The 15532-nt window shown below is 52.9% G+C and overlaps 4 protein-coding genes across 4 annotated transcripts; 2 read left to right on the plus strand and 2 right to left on the minus strand.

Moving 5' to 3' along the window:
* Positions 1-8767: 8767 nt before the first annotated feature.
* On the minus strand, positions 8768-12040 carry ABB37_08939 (SLACS like retrotransposon element; the record flags this gene model as incomplete). Its single annotated transcript, XM_015808131.1, has 1 exon — positions 8768-12040. The coding sequence occupies one exon, from the start codon at positions 12038-12040 to the stop codon at positions 8768-8770; it is 3273 nt and encodes a 1090-aa protein (XP_015653416.1).
* Positions 12041-13182: 1142 nt separating this feature from the next.
* Positions 13183-13451, plus strand: ABB37_08940 (hypothetical protein; the record flags this gene model as incomplete). Its single annotated transcript, XM_015808132.1, has 1 exon — positions 13183-13451. Exon 1 carries the CDS (start codon positions 13206-13208, stop codon positions 13449-13451), a length of 246 nt encoding a protein of 81 aa, XP_015653417.1. The 5' UTR covers positions 13183-13205.
* An 862-nt stretch (positions 13452-14313) lies between these two features.
* ABB37_08941 (hypothetical protein) lies at positions 14314-15015 on the plus strand (the record flags this gene model as incomplete). Its single annotated transcript, XM_015808133.1, has 1 exon — positions 14314-15015. One exon carries the CDS (start codon positions 14314-14316, stop codon positions 15013-15015), a length of 702 nt encoding a protein of 233 aa, XP_015653418.1.
* Positions 14716-15525, minus strand: ABB37_08942 (hypothetical protein; the record flags this gene model as incomplete). Its single annotated transcript, XM_015808134.1, has 1 exon — positions 14716-15525. The coding sequence occupies one exon, from the start codon at positions 15523-15525 to the stop codon at positions 14716-14718; it is 810 nt and encodes a 269-aa protein (XP_015653419.1).
* Positions 15526-15532: the final 7 nt, after the last annotated feature.

A 15532-nucleotide genomic window follows, 5' to 3' on the forward strand; every position in this document is an offset into this window, starting at 1 on the left:
GGAGTCAAAAAATGATGACCTTAACGTACTCTCAGTGTACGCCAGCCGAAAAGTTGGTTGAGTCGAAATCAAATTTCAACTTCGGCAGTGAGAACATTCTCAAGCGCCTTCAAGAACTGAAGGAGGAGGAAGAGAAAATGTGAAGCCTCCGCGTATTGAGCAGTGATGATGACAAGGCGTCTTGTGAGGTACCACAATAAACCGACTGGGAAGGTATCAGATGCTCTTGAGGCATTTAAAAACTCTGTCCGTGCTTTCCAAATGCGAAAAGACTCTTTCTAAGCCACTTGTCACTTGTCAATGGGAACCATTTTTGTGCTTCACAACGAAGAAAAACAAGTCTGACCGCTTCCATTATTGGTTTACTCCACTCCGCACACGTCTATGGAATAGGATTATCAGCTGTTGCCGCCGCTCTAACATCTTCGTCAAAGGCCAACGTGCATGTCAATGAGAGACAAAGCAGTTGCATTCAGCCTCACACATCAGTAACATCACGAATGATTGCTAAGCAGCAAAAGTACAGCTGCCGGAAAGACAGAGATATCCTCAGTCATAGCAGAATTCAAAGCAAGACCAACACACAGTCTTGCCTTGCTGTCAGAGTGAGACTGCCCAGTTGATGAGCACAGCGACTGGTGATTCAACACAGATGAAAGAGGTATCACACACTACAACACGTTGAAAGAAGACGCGAAGCAGGAAAAATCGCGCGTATCAGCACTCTCGTCTGCTTATCGCACACGTTTCCGCGTCTTCAAGGTACAACACAGTCCTAGTTTCCTATTCAAAGCTGCCGAAGGTGACCGTTGCGACGGGTTTGCATCGCCACAGTTTCCGAGAAGTCACGTCAATGTACAAGCGAAGCAGGTCGCTTCTTCACGGCCGCTACTCCAAAAACAGTAAGAGTTGTCCCAGCTCATAACAACAATAAAGACGATCTTAACTATATCTGTTCGCTACTACTCTGTCCGTGGAAGAGAAGTCTTGCGTGAAAGCTGTCACCGAACATCCACCACCGTTGGTACCCGAGTTCAAGCTCGGACGACCAACAAGTTACACGGGACCCACTTAGGACCGGCCATGTGCCTTTGAGCTGAAACACGGACACGCGCCGCAAAACACTGCATGCGAAGATGCTACCTCCTGCCACATCTCAACTCGCTAAACTTAGAAAAAAGAATATAAACCAAAAATGGTCCACTCAGCGACGCCATGAACGTTCGCCCCGAAATCTTTGCTCTCGTCCCCTTCTTTCCTTCCCCCTCTCCCCCTCTTCCGGTTGCTCGCTCAATTCGTACCACTGGTTTCCTTCTGCTTTTCTCGAACGTCAACTTGTGCTTGCGACTCCAAGGTTGAAGGAGGGAACCTTTTAGATAGGTTTCCAAGATAGCTCCTTGCACAACAACAAGTTTGCACGTAGGAGCACCCGATAAACAAGACGACACACGCGGAGCTTTTCGCTGTGTTGCAGAGCCTTCAGCGATCGAGACCCTGACAAGGGTACCACCATCTTTTGTTTTCCAGACCTTTTCTTGTGCTTTTCTCTTTTTTCCTCTCGTAAACCAACGCAAAAGGAAAATCTGTCTTCGGAAAGCGTTTCCGGTGCAACAGCTCTACATGGGACTCACGTAATAGTCAACATAGGAAATAGTTCCTGGAGCCAACTTACCATTTCAAAGACGAACAAAACCGTCTTCAAAGATTCTTCTCCTTCCTCAATTTGCTTCCCTGCACCAGCCGTGAGTGAAAAATGACAGCGGCAACCCCGCACGGCCAGCCACGGCACATCATTATCAATACCAGCTTTATCAGCTTGCAGACAAATGCTTTCATCTTTGCATGGCAATGACATAGAAAGAAGGCGTCGCAGGTCGCAGCGGCTATCTCCATCGTGGCGCATGGAAACTGAAGAAAGTAGCCATCACAAAAGAGGACTTCCAACATCGGCTGTACGTTGTGAAAGCTGCATCTCTCACTTTTCAGACAACTACATCACGCATGCAACCAGAGATCTGCCGGCGTGTGGACTATGTCTTTGACTTCCTTGGAGCAGTCTGCTATGCACACAGCTCAAGCACACAACAGGCATCAGTTCCTTATTCCAGGGGTCACGAATGCCAAAACAAGTATCCCGAAAGGTTCTCCAGCGCTTTCCGAAGACGGCATGAACAAATTTTAAAGATCCAAAATAATTCGACTCGTTCACAGCACGCACTCCGGTACAGCAGCGGGTCAAGGCAGGAGGCGGCATACTGTCGACAGTGATACACCGTTCACGGTCACCAGGACCAGGCACAACGCCGTCCCAAGGAACTGCATCACGTGGCTGAGAGAGAGAGCAACGACCGTTCAGACGCACGAGGCTACCGACCTGACGCGCCACTGGTATACCTTTCGATACATCTCGACGCGAAAACGCGAATCCTTTTCCTCAGTGTAAACATATAGTTATCTTTTTCGCTTATACCACACACTGCCAACGACAATAAGTACATCAATTCCAATACAAACAGACAATTCAACACGCCTTACGAAGTGGGTAGCCCGCCTTACGCTTCCCCGCTGGGTGGTCGGAGAGTGCAGTGTAGGGCGGTTGCAAAGGAGCAAAAGATGGGAAGCTGCCGAATACTAGAAGTGAAGAAAATCAATAAATGGAAAATGGAAAAAGAGAGTTAGGAGGAGTAATTCTCAGGGTAGGTCATTCGATTCGCAAGCTCCAAGAAAAAGCTTCTTGTCCTGTTTTGACGGGAGCGTCCGGGGGATGGTGAGAGGTACAAACAGCAACAATAATTGCGGCTATTGGGCAGTCACGAAGAACAGGCAAAGAAGAAAACGAAACCCTGAAGACAGAAGCTTTCACTAGCGAAAGAAATGCAGAATAAAATGTTCAGGGAACAAAAAAGTGGCGGCACCCTTGTCAGTGTCGCGATCTCTGAAGCCTTTGCAGCTAAGCGAAAGAATGCGCGTCTGTCCGTACAAAGACTTTTAGAGCTCCGTAAGTGCTGTCACATTAGAAATGATGATCAAAGAGAACAATCTTGAAAGGAAAAATCTCAGGTGTGTAATTAGAAGTAGACTTGAAGCCCAATATGCTCTTTCCTTCAACATACATTTTCGCACTCCTATCGAGTTTACTGCGGCTATCAGCTTCTCGCTGCTCCACACTTGTTTTGCTGACAGTGAGCCGAGTGAGCCCACGAGTGACACCATCTGAGACAGAGTTGCCAACGAAGCTACAGTGAGAAATTACTGACGGACAGCAGTGTAAGCGCAACGCGAGTTGTGTTTGACCAATTGCGTCAGATTCCTGGAAAAGAGAATAAGGCTTGGTGGCTGCGAAGGTGACTTGTGATGTGTCAGTACCTCTTTCTTTCTGTATCCCGGTCGACGTTGTCGGGGTAAGGTGGTTCCGTCAGCTCAGGCAACACAGTGCTGGCTACACACTCCCGACACCTTGCTGTGTCATACATTGGTCTGGGCACCTACATAGCGGTGAAAGCTGCGGCTAAAAGAATCGTGGCCTCACAACAGCGATGCGCCATACCGGGTGGCATTACAAAAGGGATATTCCCACGTCGGATTGTTCGGGAAGCAATTGACCGCTAATCCTGTGAAGCCACTTGAGGGTCAAGGGTGGTCGTTACGTTAGCTGCGGCGAGCCGTTTTCGTTCTGGTTCTGAACTGACACGGAGTCTCGTTTCCCTTGCATGAACGGTAAGGCCACATTTTTGAAGTGCGAGCAGTTAGTATCTTTCCTCGGAAGAAAACAACCAACAATGCTTCTTTTTCCAGGTAACGGTATCTACTCTGCTCTCTCAAGTACAGATTTCTCTCTGGTGGTGCATAGGCTGTTTCTTGTTGAGTTCTTAAAGGGGGTCGGCTGTGGTGATGAGCATTTCGGGGGGGGGGGGAGAGAGGGGAAGGCTGAGGTGCGCTGCTCGAGTGTAGGTTGGGGGCGTTGTCTTTGCTGCTGGCGGTTGACGGCCGAAGAGATGAGAACCTTTTTCGTTTCGTTTGGATGCTAAAGCGGGATTATGATGAACTGAGGGGACTTCTGATAGTATCGCGAGAAAGCTGACAGCATTTTCGCTTTTCGTCGCCAGCATGGGTCGCCGTTTGTCCCGGCCGCGTGGTGGAGGCAAGGTTGGTCTCATTAGGCTAGAATGGAATGGCGAATGCGAGAGAAATGCTTTGCTTCCTTGAGTGTGCCGTTTTGCTCAACCATATCACCACTGACAAAGTGGTAGTCTTTGTCTTCAAACCGCCTCAAAAGCGGGACGATGCGGACTGGGGTCGGCAGGTCAAAAAAAAAGAATAAAGACTCAACAAGGAAAACTGTCGCAAGAGAGAAACGTAAAAGTGAAAATGGAAATAAACGCAGAAATAGTTGAACTTACTCATCTCAGGCTTTCCGTTATCCAATCCTGCCGCATTCAAACTTAAAGAATCCATCTGCATACTTCACTGCTGGGCGGTGTGGATCATCACATTGTATCGGCAAATAGGTTACTGATAGGATCGTGTTGAGCAGGCCAACGACTCCTTCGACGTTTCAGCTATTCTGTACAAGCTACACGCGTCTGTTGCGATCTTTACAAGGTGTGTAAGTTTCTGGGAACCGGCACAGTTGCTTTAAAAGGCCAAAGGATATCGCGGGTACCGGAGGTAACGGCGTTTGCGAGGATGGTGCATGTGTGAAGTTGGGAGAACAGCGCACCTTGCTATTCCTGTACTATTTGTTGGTGGTCAACGTTTTAGCGCATAAGAAAAGAGATTGAAATTTGACGATGATATTATGCAAGATCCACAGCTCCTGGCTGAATGCTCCCACTAACTTGATGACATGTTTTGCTAAGAGAAGTTCGTATTTGACACTGTGTGGCTGCTTAGCTTTTTTTTTTCTTCATTCACCAGTAGACAAAATGTGGTGTTATGATGGTATCACCTGTAACTGCGTTCTACACAAACTGAAAAGGTGATTGCGATATGCAAAATGTTTAATTCATGCGAAATCAGTGAGAGTATGACGCCGAGGCAAAAATGAATTGCTTTAGGTGCTACCGTTTTGTGAGAAGAGAAGACTTACTTTTCCGTGGACATGAAATACGGATATTTGACGACAGCAGTTAAGAGTAGCAAGAACAGACGGTGTAACGGAAGGATGTGACTGAGGTCGTCTTAAAATTCTTGTGATCTGTGTGGCTGCGATGTTGAACAAACATTTTCTGAATTTCTGATCAGAATCTTGCGACTTTTCTTTCGTTTTCCTTTCCGGAACTGCGATAGGTACAGTTTCGTCACACGACGACTGTAAACGTGCTTTCTAAAGACAGCTCTAGATCTGCTTTTGTGTGGTGTTTTCTGTTTCTACTTTCCGTGTTGTGTCAAAATGGAGGATATGGTGGACGTGACAGGGAACCTTGCCTAAAGTGGAGTGCTCGACGGAACACTTGCGCAGTTTTAACGCGTCACATTGTCAACAGCAGATGAGGTGGAGCATGAAAGCAAGAGGGAGGATTTGGGCGTGGAATGAAAGCGGAAAGGAACTGCTTATTCTTTTCTCTGTTTTACGTAACTTGATGGTCGGTACGACACGAAGCTTATTGAGAGTCAGGGATATCTGCTGAAAAGAAGCAATGAATGACGCTTAAAAGTCTATCAGCCGTTGCGGGAAGTGTGGGAAAGGTTTGATGCTATTTTCAAGGTGTCGCGCAGCGGTTTATTCACAACAGTGCAGCATTTCTTGTGCCAAGGACAGCTTTATGATGATGATCCAGCTTTCTTAGACCTTTACCCGATACCTTTGTGGATTGTTTACAAATGTAAATGTGGTGCGACGAAGAAGATGCTGAGCAGTCATTGCGTCAGATTCAGTGATTGTAGGAACGACAGGTTTTGACCGTAGAAGCTAAGCTTTCAAACAGCTTTTAGTAAAGTAGGATAACCAGTAAGCGAAGCTATCCAATTGCGATCATCCTACCGCGCTTTGTTGCCTTCCACGGTTTCAATGAACAAATGCTTCGGTGTAGGGACTTTTTTTTCTGTGTCTTTCAAAGAGTGCGTTGCTTTTTAGAGCATGGAAATTCGACTGCAAATCTCTCTGTCTCTCTTCTTGTACGAAGGAAGGCGGTGCCATGTGAGACACGCACCGGCTTCCAAAAAAAAAAAGGCCTTCACTGACTCTACTTTAGGAGTTGTCGGTTTTGATTAGTTCAAATAAGTCAGTATGCTGTTGACCACTCAGCGACTCCAAAGCAAAGCAGAATACTGAAACGCGTTAGTCGTCTGTTATTTCCATCCATTATTTCCTCACAATCTATGTGACAGTTTTGTAGATCGCTGCTCCTCTTTACAAGCTGTGCTATCACTCTCAACGAGGCAGCATCTCTTCGTGTCTTTGACCTTTGATCTCTATGTCTGTTCACGTTGTTCACCATTTGCATTCGCATCGTATTGAAGCAGTGAGTAACCAGCTTTTGATGGTTCAATCCAAAGAGCGCTCCGAAAGGATCAGCTGAAGTTTGTCAGTCTTCATTTTCCATTTGTTATTCGCTCTCTTGATCTGCCTGCTTGTATTATCGGAAACACTAATTGTGACACCTGCTTGACGGGGAAAATGTTCTCCGTGTGTTCTTCTAGCTGTCAGATTCTTGTTCTCTGCGTGGTGTGTTTTCTTCTCTAAACATGCAGACTACTTGCTTTACTTTAAGGCTCCATATTTAATTCATGAAGAAATTATCGTGCTCGTATCCGGAAGTGTGAGGATTAAATTGCCAGTTTTGCGTTTCTTAGCTCATCAATCTTCTCGTTTAGGTTTTTCTCTTTGTGTATTGTTTAAGATGCTGTCTAGAACTCAAAGCTCCCTTTTTTTTTGATAGTTTACGAAAAGAATGGAATGATGAAAAGAGTAAGAATGATACGAGGAGGATGAGGAACAATGGCTCCGACGTTTGCTGATGACATGATTTCTACCTCTACTACTCTCCCTCGCTCTTCTTCTTCTCCTTATCTTTGGAACTTGCAGAACCAAAGTTCTCACACAACTTTTGAGTTTTTTCTTTTCCACCCACCCACCCCCGTGGTTGCCCACCACGACAGGGATCCTTGGGTTTAACCAATTCAACTACCCTTGTTTGCCACTTCGTTAGTAGTGCTACCTATTAGAAAAAATGGAAAGGAGGAAATCGCCAAGTCCAGTGCACCATCGTCCCCTGACGTTGTAGGAAGTAAGTTTGGCAGCGGGACGCTGCGCGGGGTGAATAGATAATATGTTGGAGGTCCATCGCGAGCTTGGAGGGTGGAATCAGGTCTCAGCTAATGCATCTCTCTCGGACTCTTTGCACCTCTCGATTCTTCTATTCTTGGAGCTTGCGAATAGAATGACCTAGCCTGAAGAATTATTCATCCTACCTCTCTCTTTTCCCCTTTTCTTGTATTCTCTTTCTCAACTGCTAGAATTCAGCAGTTCTTCCATCTTTTAGTTTTTCCCACCCGCCCAACCCTGAACTCCCCGCCCACCCAGCGGGGAACCGTAAGGCGGGCTACCCACTTCGTAGAGTCTGTTGAATAGTTTGTTTTCTTTGCATGTATTTAACTATTGATATTTACAGTGTGTTGTAAAACCAAGAAAGAAAAATTTATGTAATTCTCATGTAAAGGTTTGACCTGTTGGTAGGTGATGATTTGTAGGGTGTAGGTTAATCCTTGTCCGTGCGTGACTAGTATTGTCACCTATCTGGAAGGAAAGGAGAGAAGAGGAGAAGGATCAGTTCTACATACTGTTTGTGCCCGCTTCGCGCGCGCCTTTAGCGTATCAGATGTTCGTCACACTTCGTTGTTCATATCAGGTAGCGAGACCTAGCCCCCTAATTCTTGACGGCTTCTCACACACTGGGGCAAGCCGTCTGAATCAATCGCGGGAGCAGCATGCCGCTTGCCTCCCGCAGCCCTACATGTCTGTCAGGTACATCCTCCCCGAAGTTCCTCGACAGTGAGTCGACGGAGTTACTCGGGTCAACGGTGTAGAAGAACACCACCTTGATGTTCGTTACAAAAAATAATTCTTTCATCAAGGCATACAGGCTGTTGAGATGTTGACCTCGTCCGATGCCCTTAAACCCGCTCTCACCTCGCTAGGCCAGCGCGATAGGGTTGTCGTCCATGACCATTGCCACGGGCGACACAGGGCCAGGGTAGACTGGCAAGATGTACGAAAAAAAAATGGGAGTAGCGTGAGGCTCTGCGTTTGCTGAGCGCCGCGCATTGAATGGCAGCTGGCTACCGCGATTCCTCGTCACTCCGCTCGCCCTCAAATCATGAATCTACCTTTGCTGAAAAGTTCTCGTCGTCCCGTCTCGCCAACACGCGATAGCGCCCCAGTCAGACGCTGACGCGTTTGTAAAGATAGTGATGTCGAAAGCACCACCTTCGCATGATGCCCTCAATCGGCTCCGCCACAGGTTAGAACCGGCTCTCCACAAGCTGTCATGATTCTTCGTTCTTTCTTTTCCTGCTCGCCCGACCGCATTCCGCCCCGCTTTGGAGGCAGATTTGTAACAGAAAGCTACCACTTCGGTAGTAATCCCAAGAAACAAAACATTTTTTTTTCGTGTTTTCCCAGCAAACTCACCAGTGTTTAAGAGTTTCTAACCTCCTGTACTTTAGATAGAATACTGATTACGTTCTACATTTGGAATCATCTTCTACCGAACCTTTACTTTCAATCCTATTCCCCTTCACCTTTCTCTACCTAAATCATCTACCGTTACTGTGCAGCTGTGGTCTGCTTCTGCCAAAAGCTCGGCAAGGATGTGCTATCGTCCATCACGGAGAGGACACTCAAGTAGGCTACTATCGTCACCTTGTGGTGCTTCACCATGAGCCTTTTCACTTTCGCGGTCATCCCATTCGCGAACAGGAGTGGGCCCAGCACCATGCCCTGGCGTACACCCTTTGTGGATTTGAGGGAGTGGACCTTCACGCCGTTCTCGTACAGCGCCAGCTCTCCTGCCGCACCGAGGGCCATGTTAATTACGCCGAACGCGCCCCGCAGCTCCGGCTGCTTATACGCCGTCTTAAGGATGTGGTCGCGGTCCATGGAGTTATAGGCGTTCGTTGCGTCGAGGGCGACCAAGGTGTCGATTCCCTCTCTCGCGTACGCCTCGCGGATGTGCTTTACCGCCTCCGTGGAGTCGCCCCACACGCCGTACTGCCACCCCTTGAACGTCTCGCGGAACGGTTTCTCGACGCTGTCCAGGGCGATGTGCGACGTCCTCTTTAGAAGTGCGGACTCGGGTGTTATCGGCCGCACCTTATTGGAGGTTAGGTCCTTGCGGAACGGGTGCAGGATACACGCTCGGATGCGCGTCGCGAAGGAGGCATGCACGTTACCGATTAGGATGTCCTGTATTAAAGTAGTTAGCTCCACCGGCAGGTTTTCGTCCTCGGCGATGGGGATGAGGAGCTCCCTCGTCCACCCGTCGAGTCCCGGTGCGGACGCGCGACCGAGACGCTGCACTATTGCCCTCAAGACCTTCTCGGGCTTGAGGCCGTGCATGTACGGGACCTGCGGCGGCATGGGGTAGCCGGCTGGGTCCTCCTGGGGGTGCAGCTCCTGCAGCTGCTCCACCACGTCGCTGGCGCGGGCGCGCGGCAGCTGTGCGTGGAAGAGCGTCCGTGCCGCCTTCCCCAGTGCACCGAGGGAAATCTGGTGGAGGATGCGCTTGTTGCGCTTCTCCTCCGGCGTGAGCTGCCGTGTCGTGGGCAGCTCCTCCTCCGTGTTGCGCTGGCGTTGGTCGTCGCCAGCCGCAACCCCCTCGGTGCCGCTCCTCGGCGCCTCCTCGGCACCCTCCGGCTGTGGCTTGGCCAGTCGAGTGCGCACCAGAGTCGTCATGGCGATCTGGCGTCGGTGGCGCTCCTGCTGCGTCGCAGCCGTGTAGCCCAGGAGCGTCTGGCCCACGGCTTCACACCAAACCCCCCACTCCTGCTTGCGCAGGGTGCGGATGGTGGGGGGGCACGTCTTCACCCACTCGAGGTCCTCCTCGGTGGGTGGCTCGCGGCGCCTTTGCTGTGGCGCCACCGTCGGCGGCGTGTCCGCGACGTCGTCCTCCCCTTCCACGGGCGTGGCAGGGTCTTGCCGTGCCCGCTTGCTGTTGCGAACCGCACGCGTCTCGTACGGTCCGCACTTGGGGAGGTGTGCTGCGCGTCCGCGCCGGGACGCAACGACGAACTGCCCGCACACGAGGCAGCGGTCCAGTCCTGCCCGCTTCAGGGCCTCGGCACCACACCGTTCTTGGCCATGGGTGTGGTTGGCGTGGTCCGTCTGCTGGGCCCGGCGTGCGGCCGAGGTCCAGCGGTGGGCGCAGAACGGGCAGCTGAGCCCTTCTGCTGGGGCAATATGCACGTTGTCTCCGTGCAGAAACTGCCCCTCCGGCTGCACCAGCTCGATGTCATCCGAGCTAGTGCCGTCCTCCCCATCTTCTTCAGCCCTCCTGGCCGGGGGAGTGTCAGGGATGGTGAGGGGGTGGTTTGGGAGGGGGTGTGGTGATGGGGCGGTGGGTTGGTCTTCCTCCGCCTCGTCCTCGTCGTCTGGGACTGTGTCTGCGGATCCCTCCGGCAGAACAATCCCGAACAACTCGTGACCATACTCATCCGTCCCTAGGCTAGTGGGCGGTGGCGGCGGCGGCGGCGGCGGCGGCGGCGCGCCCGCCGGCCGACCGTTACTGTGCTCTTCGTCTTCGTTGTCCCCCTCTCCGACGTCGTGGCGGATCGGAACTGGCAGGTAGAGCAGCATGCGAACCTTTGCTGCGTCCGGAGCCTTGACTCCTTTTGTATGAACGGTTCCGTCATACAAATGCCAGTACGTGGTTTCCTCCACCCGCTCGGCGACGTATGCGACCAGGTGCGTCGGCGTGGTTACACACAGTGCGGCGTGGAGGATGAAGGGCGTCGCCGCCAGCGGCCGGGTGGCAAACCCGACCTCCAGCGGTATCTCCGGGAGCCCTCGGTTGTTTGGCTGTGTCGGTGGCGGGACAACGGTCACCGCTACGGCGTTGTGGAAGAGGTAGTGCACCATATTGACGCACGGCTGTGCATCGCAGCCGCAGACGCTGCAGTATTGCACTGCGTCCGTCGCCTCTGGTCCAAATGCGTTCTCTAAGGCCTTGGCTGTGCCTCCCTGTGGCGAGCCCGGCGGGGCCGTGTAAGTGAGGACCCCTGAGCTCTTCACCCGCGGTCCCTCGATCGTGGTTCCGCATGTTTTACAGAATGTATCGTGACATTCTGTCGCTCCGAAAAAGGCGTCCGTCGCCGCGTCACGTGCGGCAAGTGCTCCCAGGACAGCTGCCGGGGAGTTTGGTAGCCTAAGGTTCAAGGCCTGGAGGAAAGCCCTGGAGTCTTCGGCGGAAGACGTCCGGAAGGCTTTTCGGAGGATATCGTTCTGTTGATATCCCCCAGTGACGGTGGCGAGCGCGGCGACGACCGCGGTTACCGAGCAGGATGGCCCGATGTTCGCCATGCCTCCCGTGTACCGCGAGAGGCCAAAACGCCGTGGAACGGCCCCGGACCCGGGGTGGCGTTCGCGTATGTGTTTCTGGACGTCCTCTTCGGCGTCACTTGCAAACGTGCAAGCCGCCCCGGTGACGTCCACCGCCGTGCAATAAAAATACGCCTGGTGAACTGGGTTCGCCCAGGCGTAATGGCGCTGCAGAATTGACGCATGGCGCTCCATCAAGCGCCCCGCCAACTCTGTGTGCTCGGCAATTGCCTTGTCGAGCACCGCCGCTGTTGCGTATTGTGCCGCCAGTTGGTCGAACTGCGGCATCTGCGACTTCTCCTCGGTCTTTGAGGGCCCAATGTTCCTTGTGTTGGGCTCCTTGGTGGTCTTTTTCGGGCTCTTGGAAAAGGTTCGTCCCGGCGGGGATTGAACCTCCTTCTTGCCTCCGGTCTTTTTCGGGCTCTTGGAAAAGGTTCGTCCCGACGGGGATTGAACCTTCTTCTTTCCGCCCACCGACCGCCCCCGAGAGTTTTTACCTGCCATTATGTTGAAAAAACAAAATTTTTATGTGTGTTTTTTCGTGAAACCGCTAAGACAAAATTAGTGTAGAAAACAAAAAAAAATGCGGATTTCACTTTTTATTTTTTAAAAAACAAAATTTGCGCAGGGCTTCGCGGGGACGAGGTTCTGGAACCTTTTTCCTCGGAACAACGACCCCAGATCGCTGCCAAATATAGTCCCGAGTTTTGGTTCCAACGACCACGCGCGTGTGGTGGCTGGGGCTTTTATATAAGTTAAAAGGAACAAATTTGGCTTTAAGACCTGCACAGAAGACCTAAACAAGACGAAGAAAAGGTTTTTACGAAAAAAACCTACCGTAGTTCTTGTTATGTAGAGAAGCACAATAGTGTAAATCAAGAAAACGATGAAGCACAAGAACAAAGAAACAGCGTGGCGACTGCGCCAGCCTCTCTGAAACGAGACCAAAGAAAGACCCTGTCCAGTGCAAGTTTGCTCCCGAAGAGGGAGCTCATTGCCAAAGGTGGCAACCGGAAGGAACCGAAACGTGAGCCACTACAGCCTACCTCCTGCATCTCTCTACACTCCGCAGCAACGATCGTGCCCACACGTTCTTTACAGCGGTGAACTGGAAAGACTTTCTGAGAGCTTGCGAAAGGAATGATTGAATGTAAATTATGGTTTGAATGGAACTCATGTGAATGGCATCTTCAGAGATTCCTTTCCACTTTCCTCTCTTTTTCCACGGACAGTCTTCGACTTCCGCCTTGTTCTCTCTTCTGTTCGTTTTCCTGCCCACCCAGGCTCATTCCGCCCCGCTTTGAGGGCGGACTAATCTTGTTTAGAAGTCTGCCACTGCGTTAGTCTTTGCTCCCGTTCCACGTGCAAAAGATCCAAAGAAATAAAATGAATATGATATATTGCTATCTTGCGAAAACTAATGTTGAATAAGTGGCCCCGAGCGATCGTGAGGTTCGGTGGTTTATCCCTGTACCGAATTTAAAAGTTAAGGGAGAGGAAAACACAAAACGCTGCTCTTCTATCTCGCTTTCGTTTCTACGAACCTTTTATCTCCCCCCCTCCCCCCTTCGCCACCTCAACCTACAAACATTAACAATTGTTCTGCTACATTGCTTCTCGTGTTTTCCTCGCCTTCAAAACACACAAGCACGGCACAGAAGCAGCAGCGATGCAGAAGGACTTCAAGCCCCTCATCCTCGAGTCAACCGGCGGCCTACACAAGGACAGCTTCAACTGGCTTCGGAAACTCGCCGGAGCGAAGGAGCACCCCTACACGCCGAACACAGCGCTGAGCACCCTCCTGACGAGGATCTCGCAGGCTCTGTACGAGGGGAACGCGTACATGTTCCACGTGGCAGACAGCAACTTCAAGCAGCAGCAGACAAGACAGCTGGCCGGGAGAGTAATAGCCTAAACCAACAAACAGACCGGAGACACAACAGCACCACCTAATGCCACCGTCCTATGTGAGAGGTGTCGCTGTGGAGCGAGTAAGTGAGAGGTGGTGAGAGAGAAGGTGGTGAGGCCAAGCGACACGTACGGAGCCGAGGGCATGTCGGCTAAGCGGCAAATATGCACGCGACTACAATCGCCGCCTGTGCAACTTCGTTTCATCAGGCCGCCCCACCGCGATCAGTCGCGTGAGGCACAGAACGTCAGGGTGACTAGCTTGGTGCTCTTTTCTTATGGCTGGCCCCCGGCCCGGAGGACCCCCACGGGGACGCTAGCTGACAGGCTTGTCTCTTGTGCGGGGTACGGCGGCCGGCGGCGTGGTGTCCGTGCTGGTGCTGACCACGGCGCTTGTAGGTGCGCATAGAGCGCACACCGCACCGACGTGGCATGACATGCACGTCGATGGCGAGCGATGTCCGGCGGACGTCTCTCTCGGCACTGCTGGGGAGGCGACGGAGTCGCTTTGTGTGCGGCGCGCGGCGGGAGGCGGCGGATCGCTCCCGCTGCCAACGAGGACGACGAAGACGCAGCCGCGTGTGCCGGAGCAGCGAACGCCGGCACACACAGCGCTGCCGACGAAGCAGGGAAACGGAAGGGAATGGCTATCCGCGTGCTGATCTTGGGATAGCGGTGTAATGGGCCTCGCGTAGTGCACCGGCGGCAAAGAAAGAAGTGGTCGCACGCGCCGAAAAACAAAGTGTGCCCACCGTGCCAGGTGCATCGTACCACCGCCTACATCGGTGCGCATACCGCCGCTATGCCTAGCGGCGCGTGCTGCTCGGTTGCGCGTCCCACATCGTGTGGCGGCCGGCAACCCCTGCAGCATGGTCCCGATGACGAACGCGTCACTCGGCCTACCATCTTCGCCCCCTCGTGCAACGTCGGTGTCCTGGCGTGACACGCGACGAACGCCACGAGCGGTGGCGGTGTGCGACGACATTGCGGCGTCGCCGGTGACAGACTCCGCGCAGCCCGCGCCAGCGGTCTCCACACCGAGGACAGCACAAACGGGTACTGTTTGCTTCGCATCGCATGGAAGCCTCGTGCACCGCTCCGGTGCGTTGTTCCCGTCCGCCGCTGACCAGGATCTCAACTGGCCAGCATTCGTTGGCGGCATCGTCACGTCGCGCGGCAGCATGGCCGGTACCTCCGCGGTACGGTCCGTGCGTCTTCGCGCATGTGCCGCGGCGCACCGTGATCTTCACGCGTGCGTCCGGGCGGCTCGGCTACCAGCAGCCCCACTGCATGGCGCCATCATCTCCATCCGCAGGTGCATGTTTACCAGGACGGGCACCAAGGTCCTCGCGCGTGCGCGAAACCGCTCGAAGGTGTGCGTCGCCATCGCTCGGCAGCGGTGTGTCTGTACACCCGTTGCTGCCGACTGTATTCCGCTGGGTCGTCGTGCCAGTGCACACGGCGACGCAGCTGCAATATCCGCGCGGTCCCACGTCTCGACTCGACCGAAGGGAGCTCCTCCCTCGCGAGTAGCTTGCTGGCTGCGAGGCTACGGGACGGGTGTGTGGTGAGCGTGCTTGCGCACTGCTCGACGCTGCGTCTCTACGCGAGCGTCCTCCAGACCCCTGAAGTGATTCGGATGGCGGTCTGGGCGTCGTCTCACGCGACCCGCGGGTCCGTGAGCGCCTGCTGCTCACAGTTGCAGCAAGGCGTGGTGGTGCGTTTTGGGCGCGGGACATTCGCAGCCCGACGCCGCCGCGTCCTTCAGGCCACCCTTTGCAGGCATGGGCTGGCATCACGAAACCGCTGCGACCTAGCAGGTGTAACGTGGAACGACGTCGTGGCGTTCCTAGCCAGACGTGTGTGGTGTGAGTGGGCACCGCTGCCGCACTCGACGCTGCGTCGCAACGCGAGCATCCTTCAGACAAGCCCGTACCTGAGCTGTCTGGGAGGTTTTCACGAGACCCGCAGGTCCGTGAGCGCCTGCTGTTCAAAATAGCAGCGAGGCTCGAGTCGCGTTTTTGAGCGAGGCCATTCCCGCTCGACGCCGCCGCGTCCTTCAGGCCATCCTTTGCAGGCATAGACCGG

Source organism: Leptomonas pyrrhocoris (assembly GCF_001293395.1).
Source record: "Leptomonas pyrrhocoris isolate H10 chromosome Unknown, whole genome shotgun sequence".
Lineage (NCBI taxonomy): Eukaryota > Euglenozoa > Kinetoplastea > Trypanosomatida > Trypanosomatidae > Leptomonas > Leptomonas pyrrhocoris.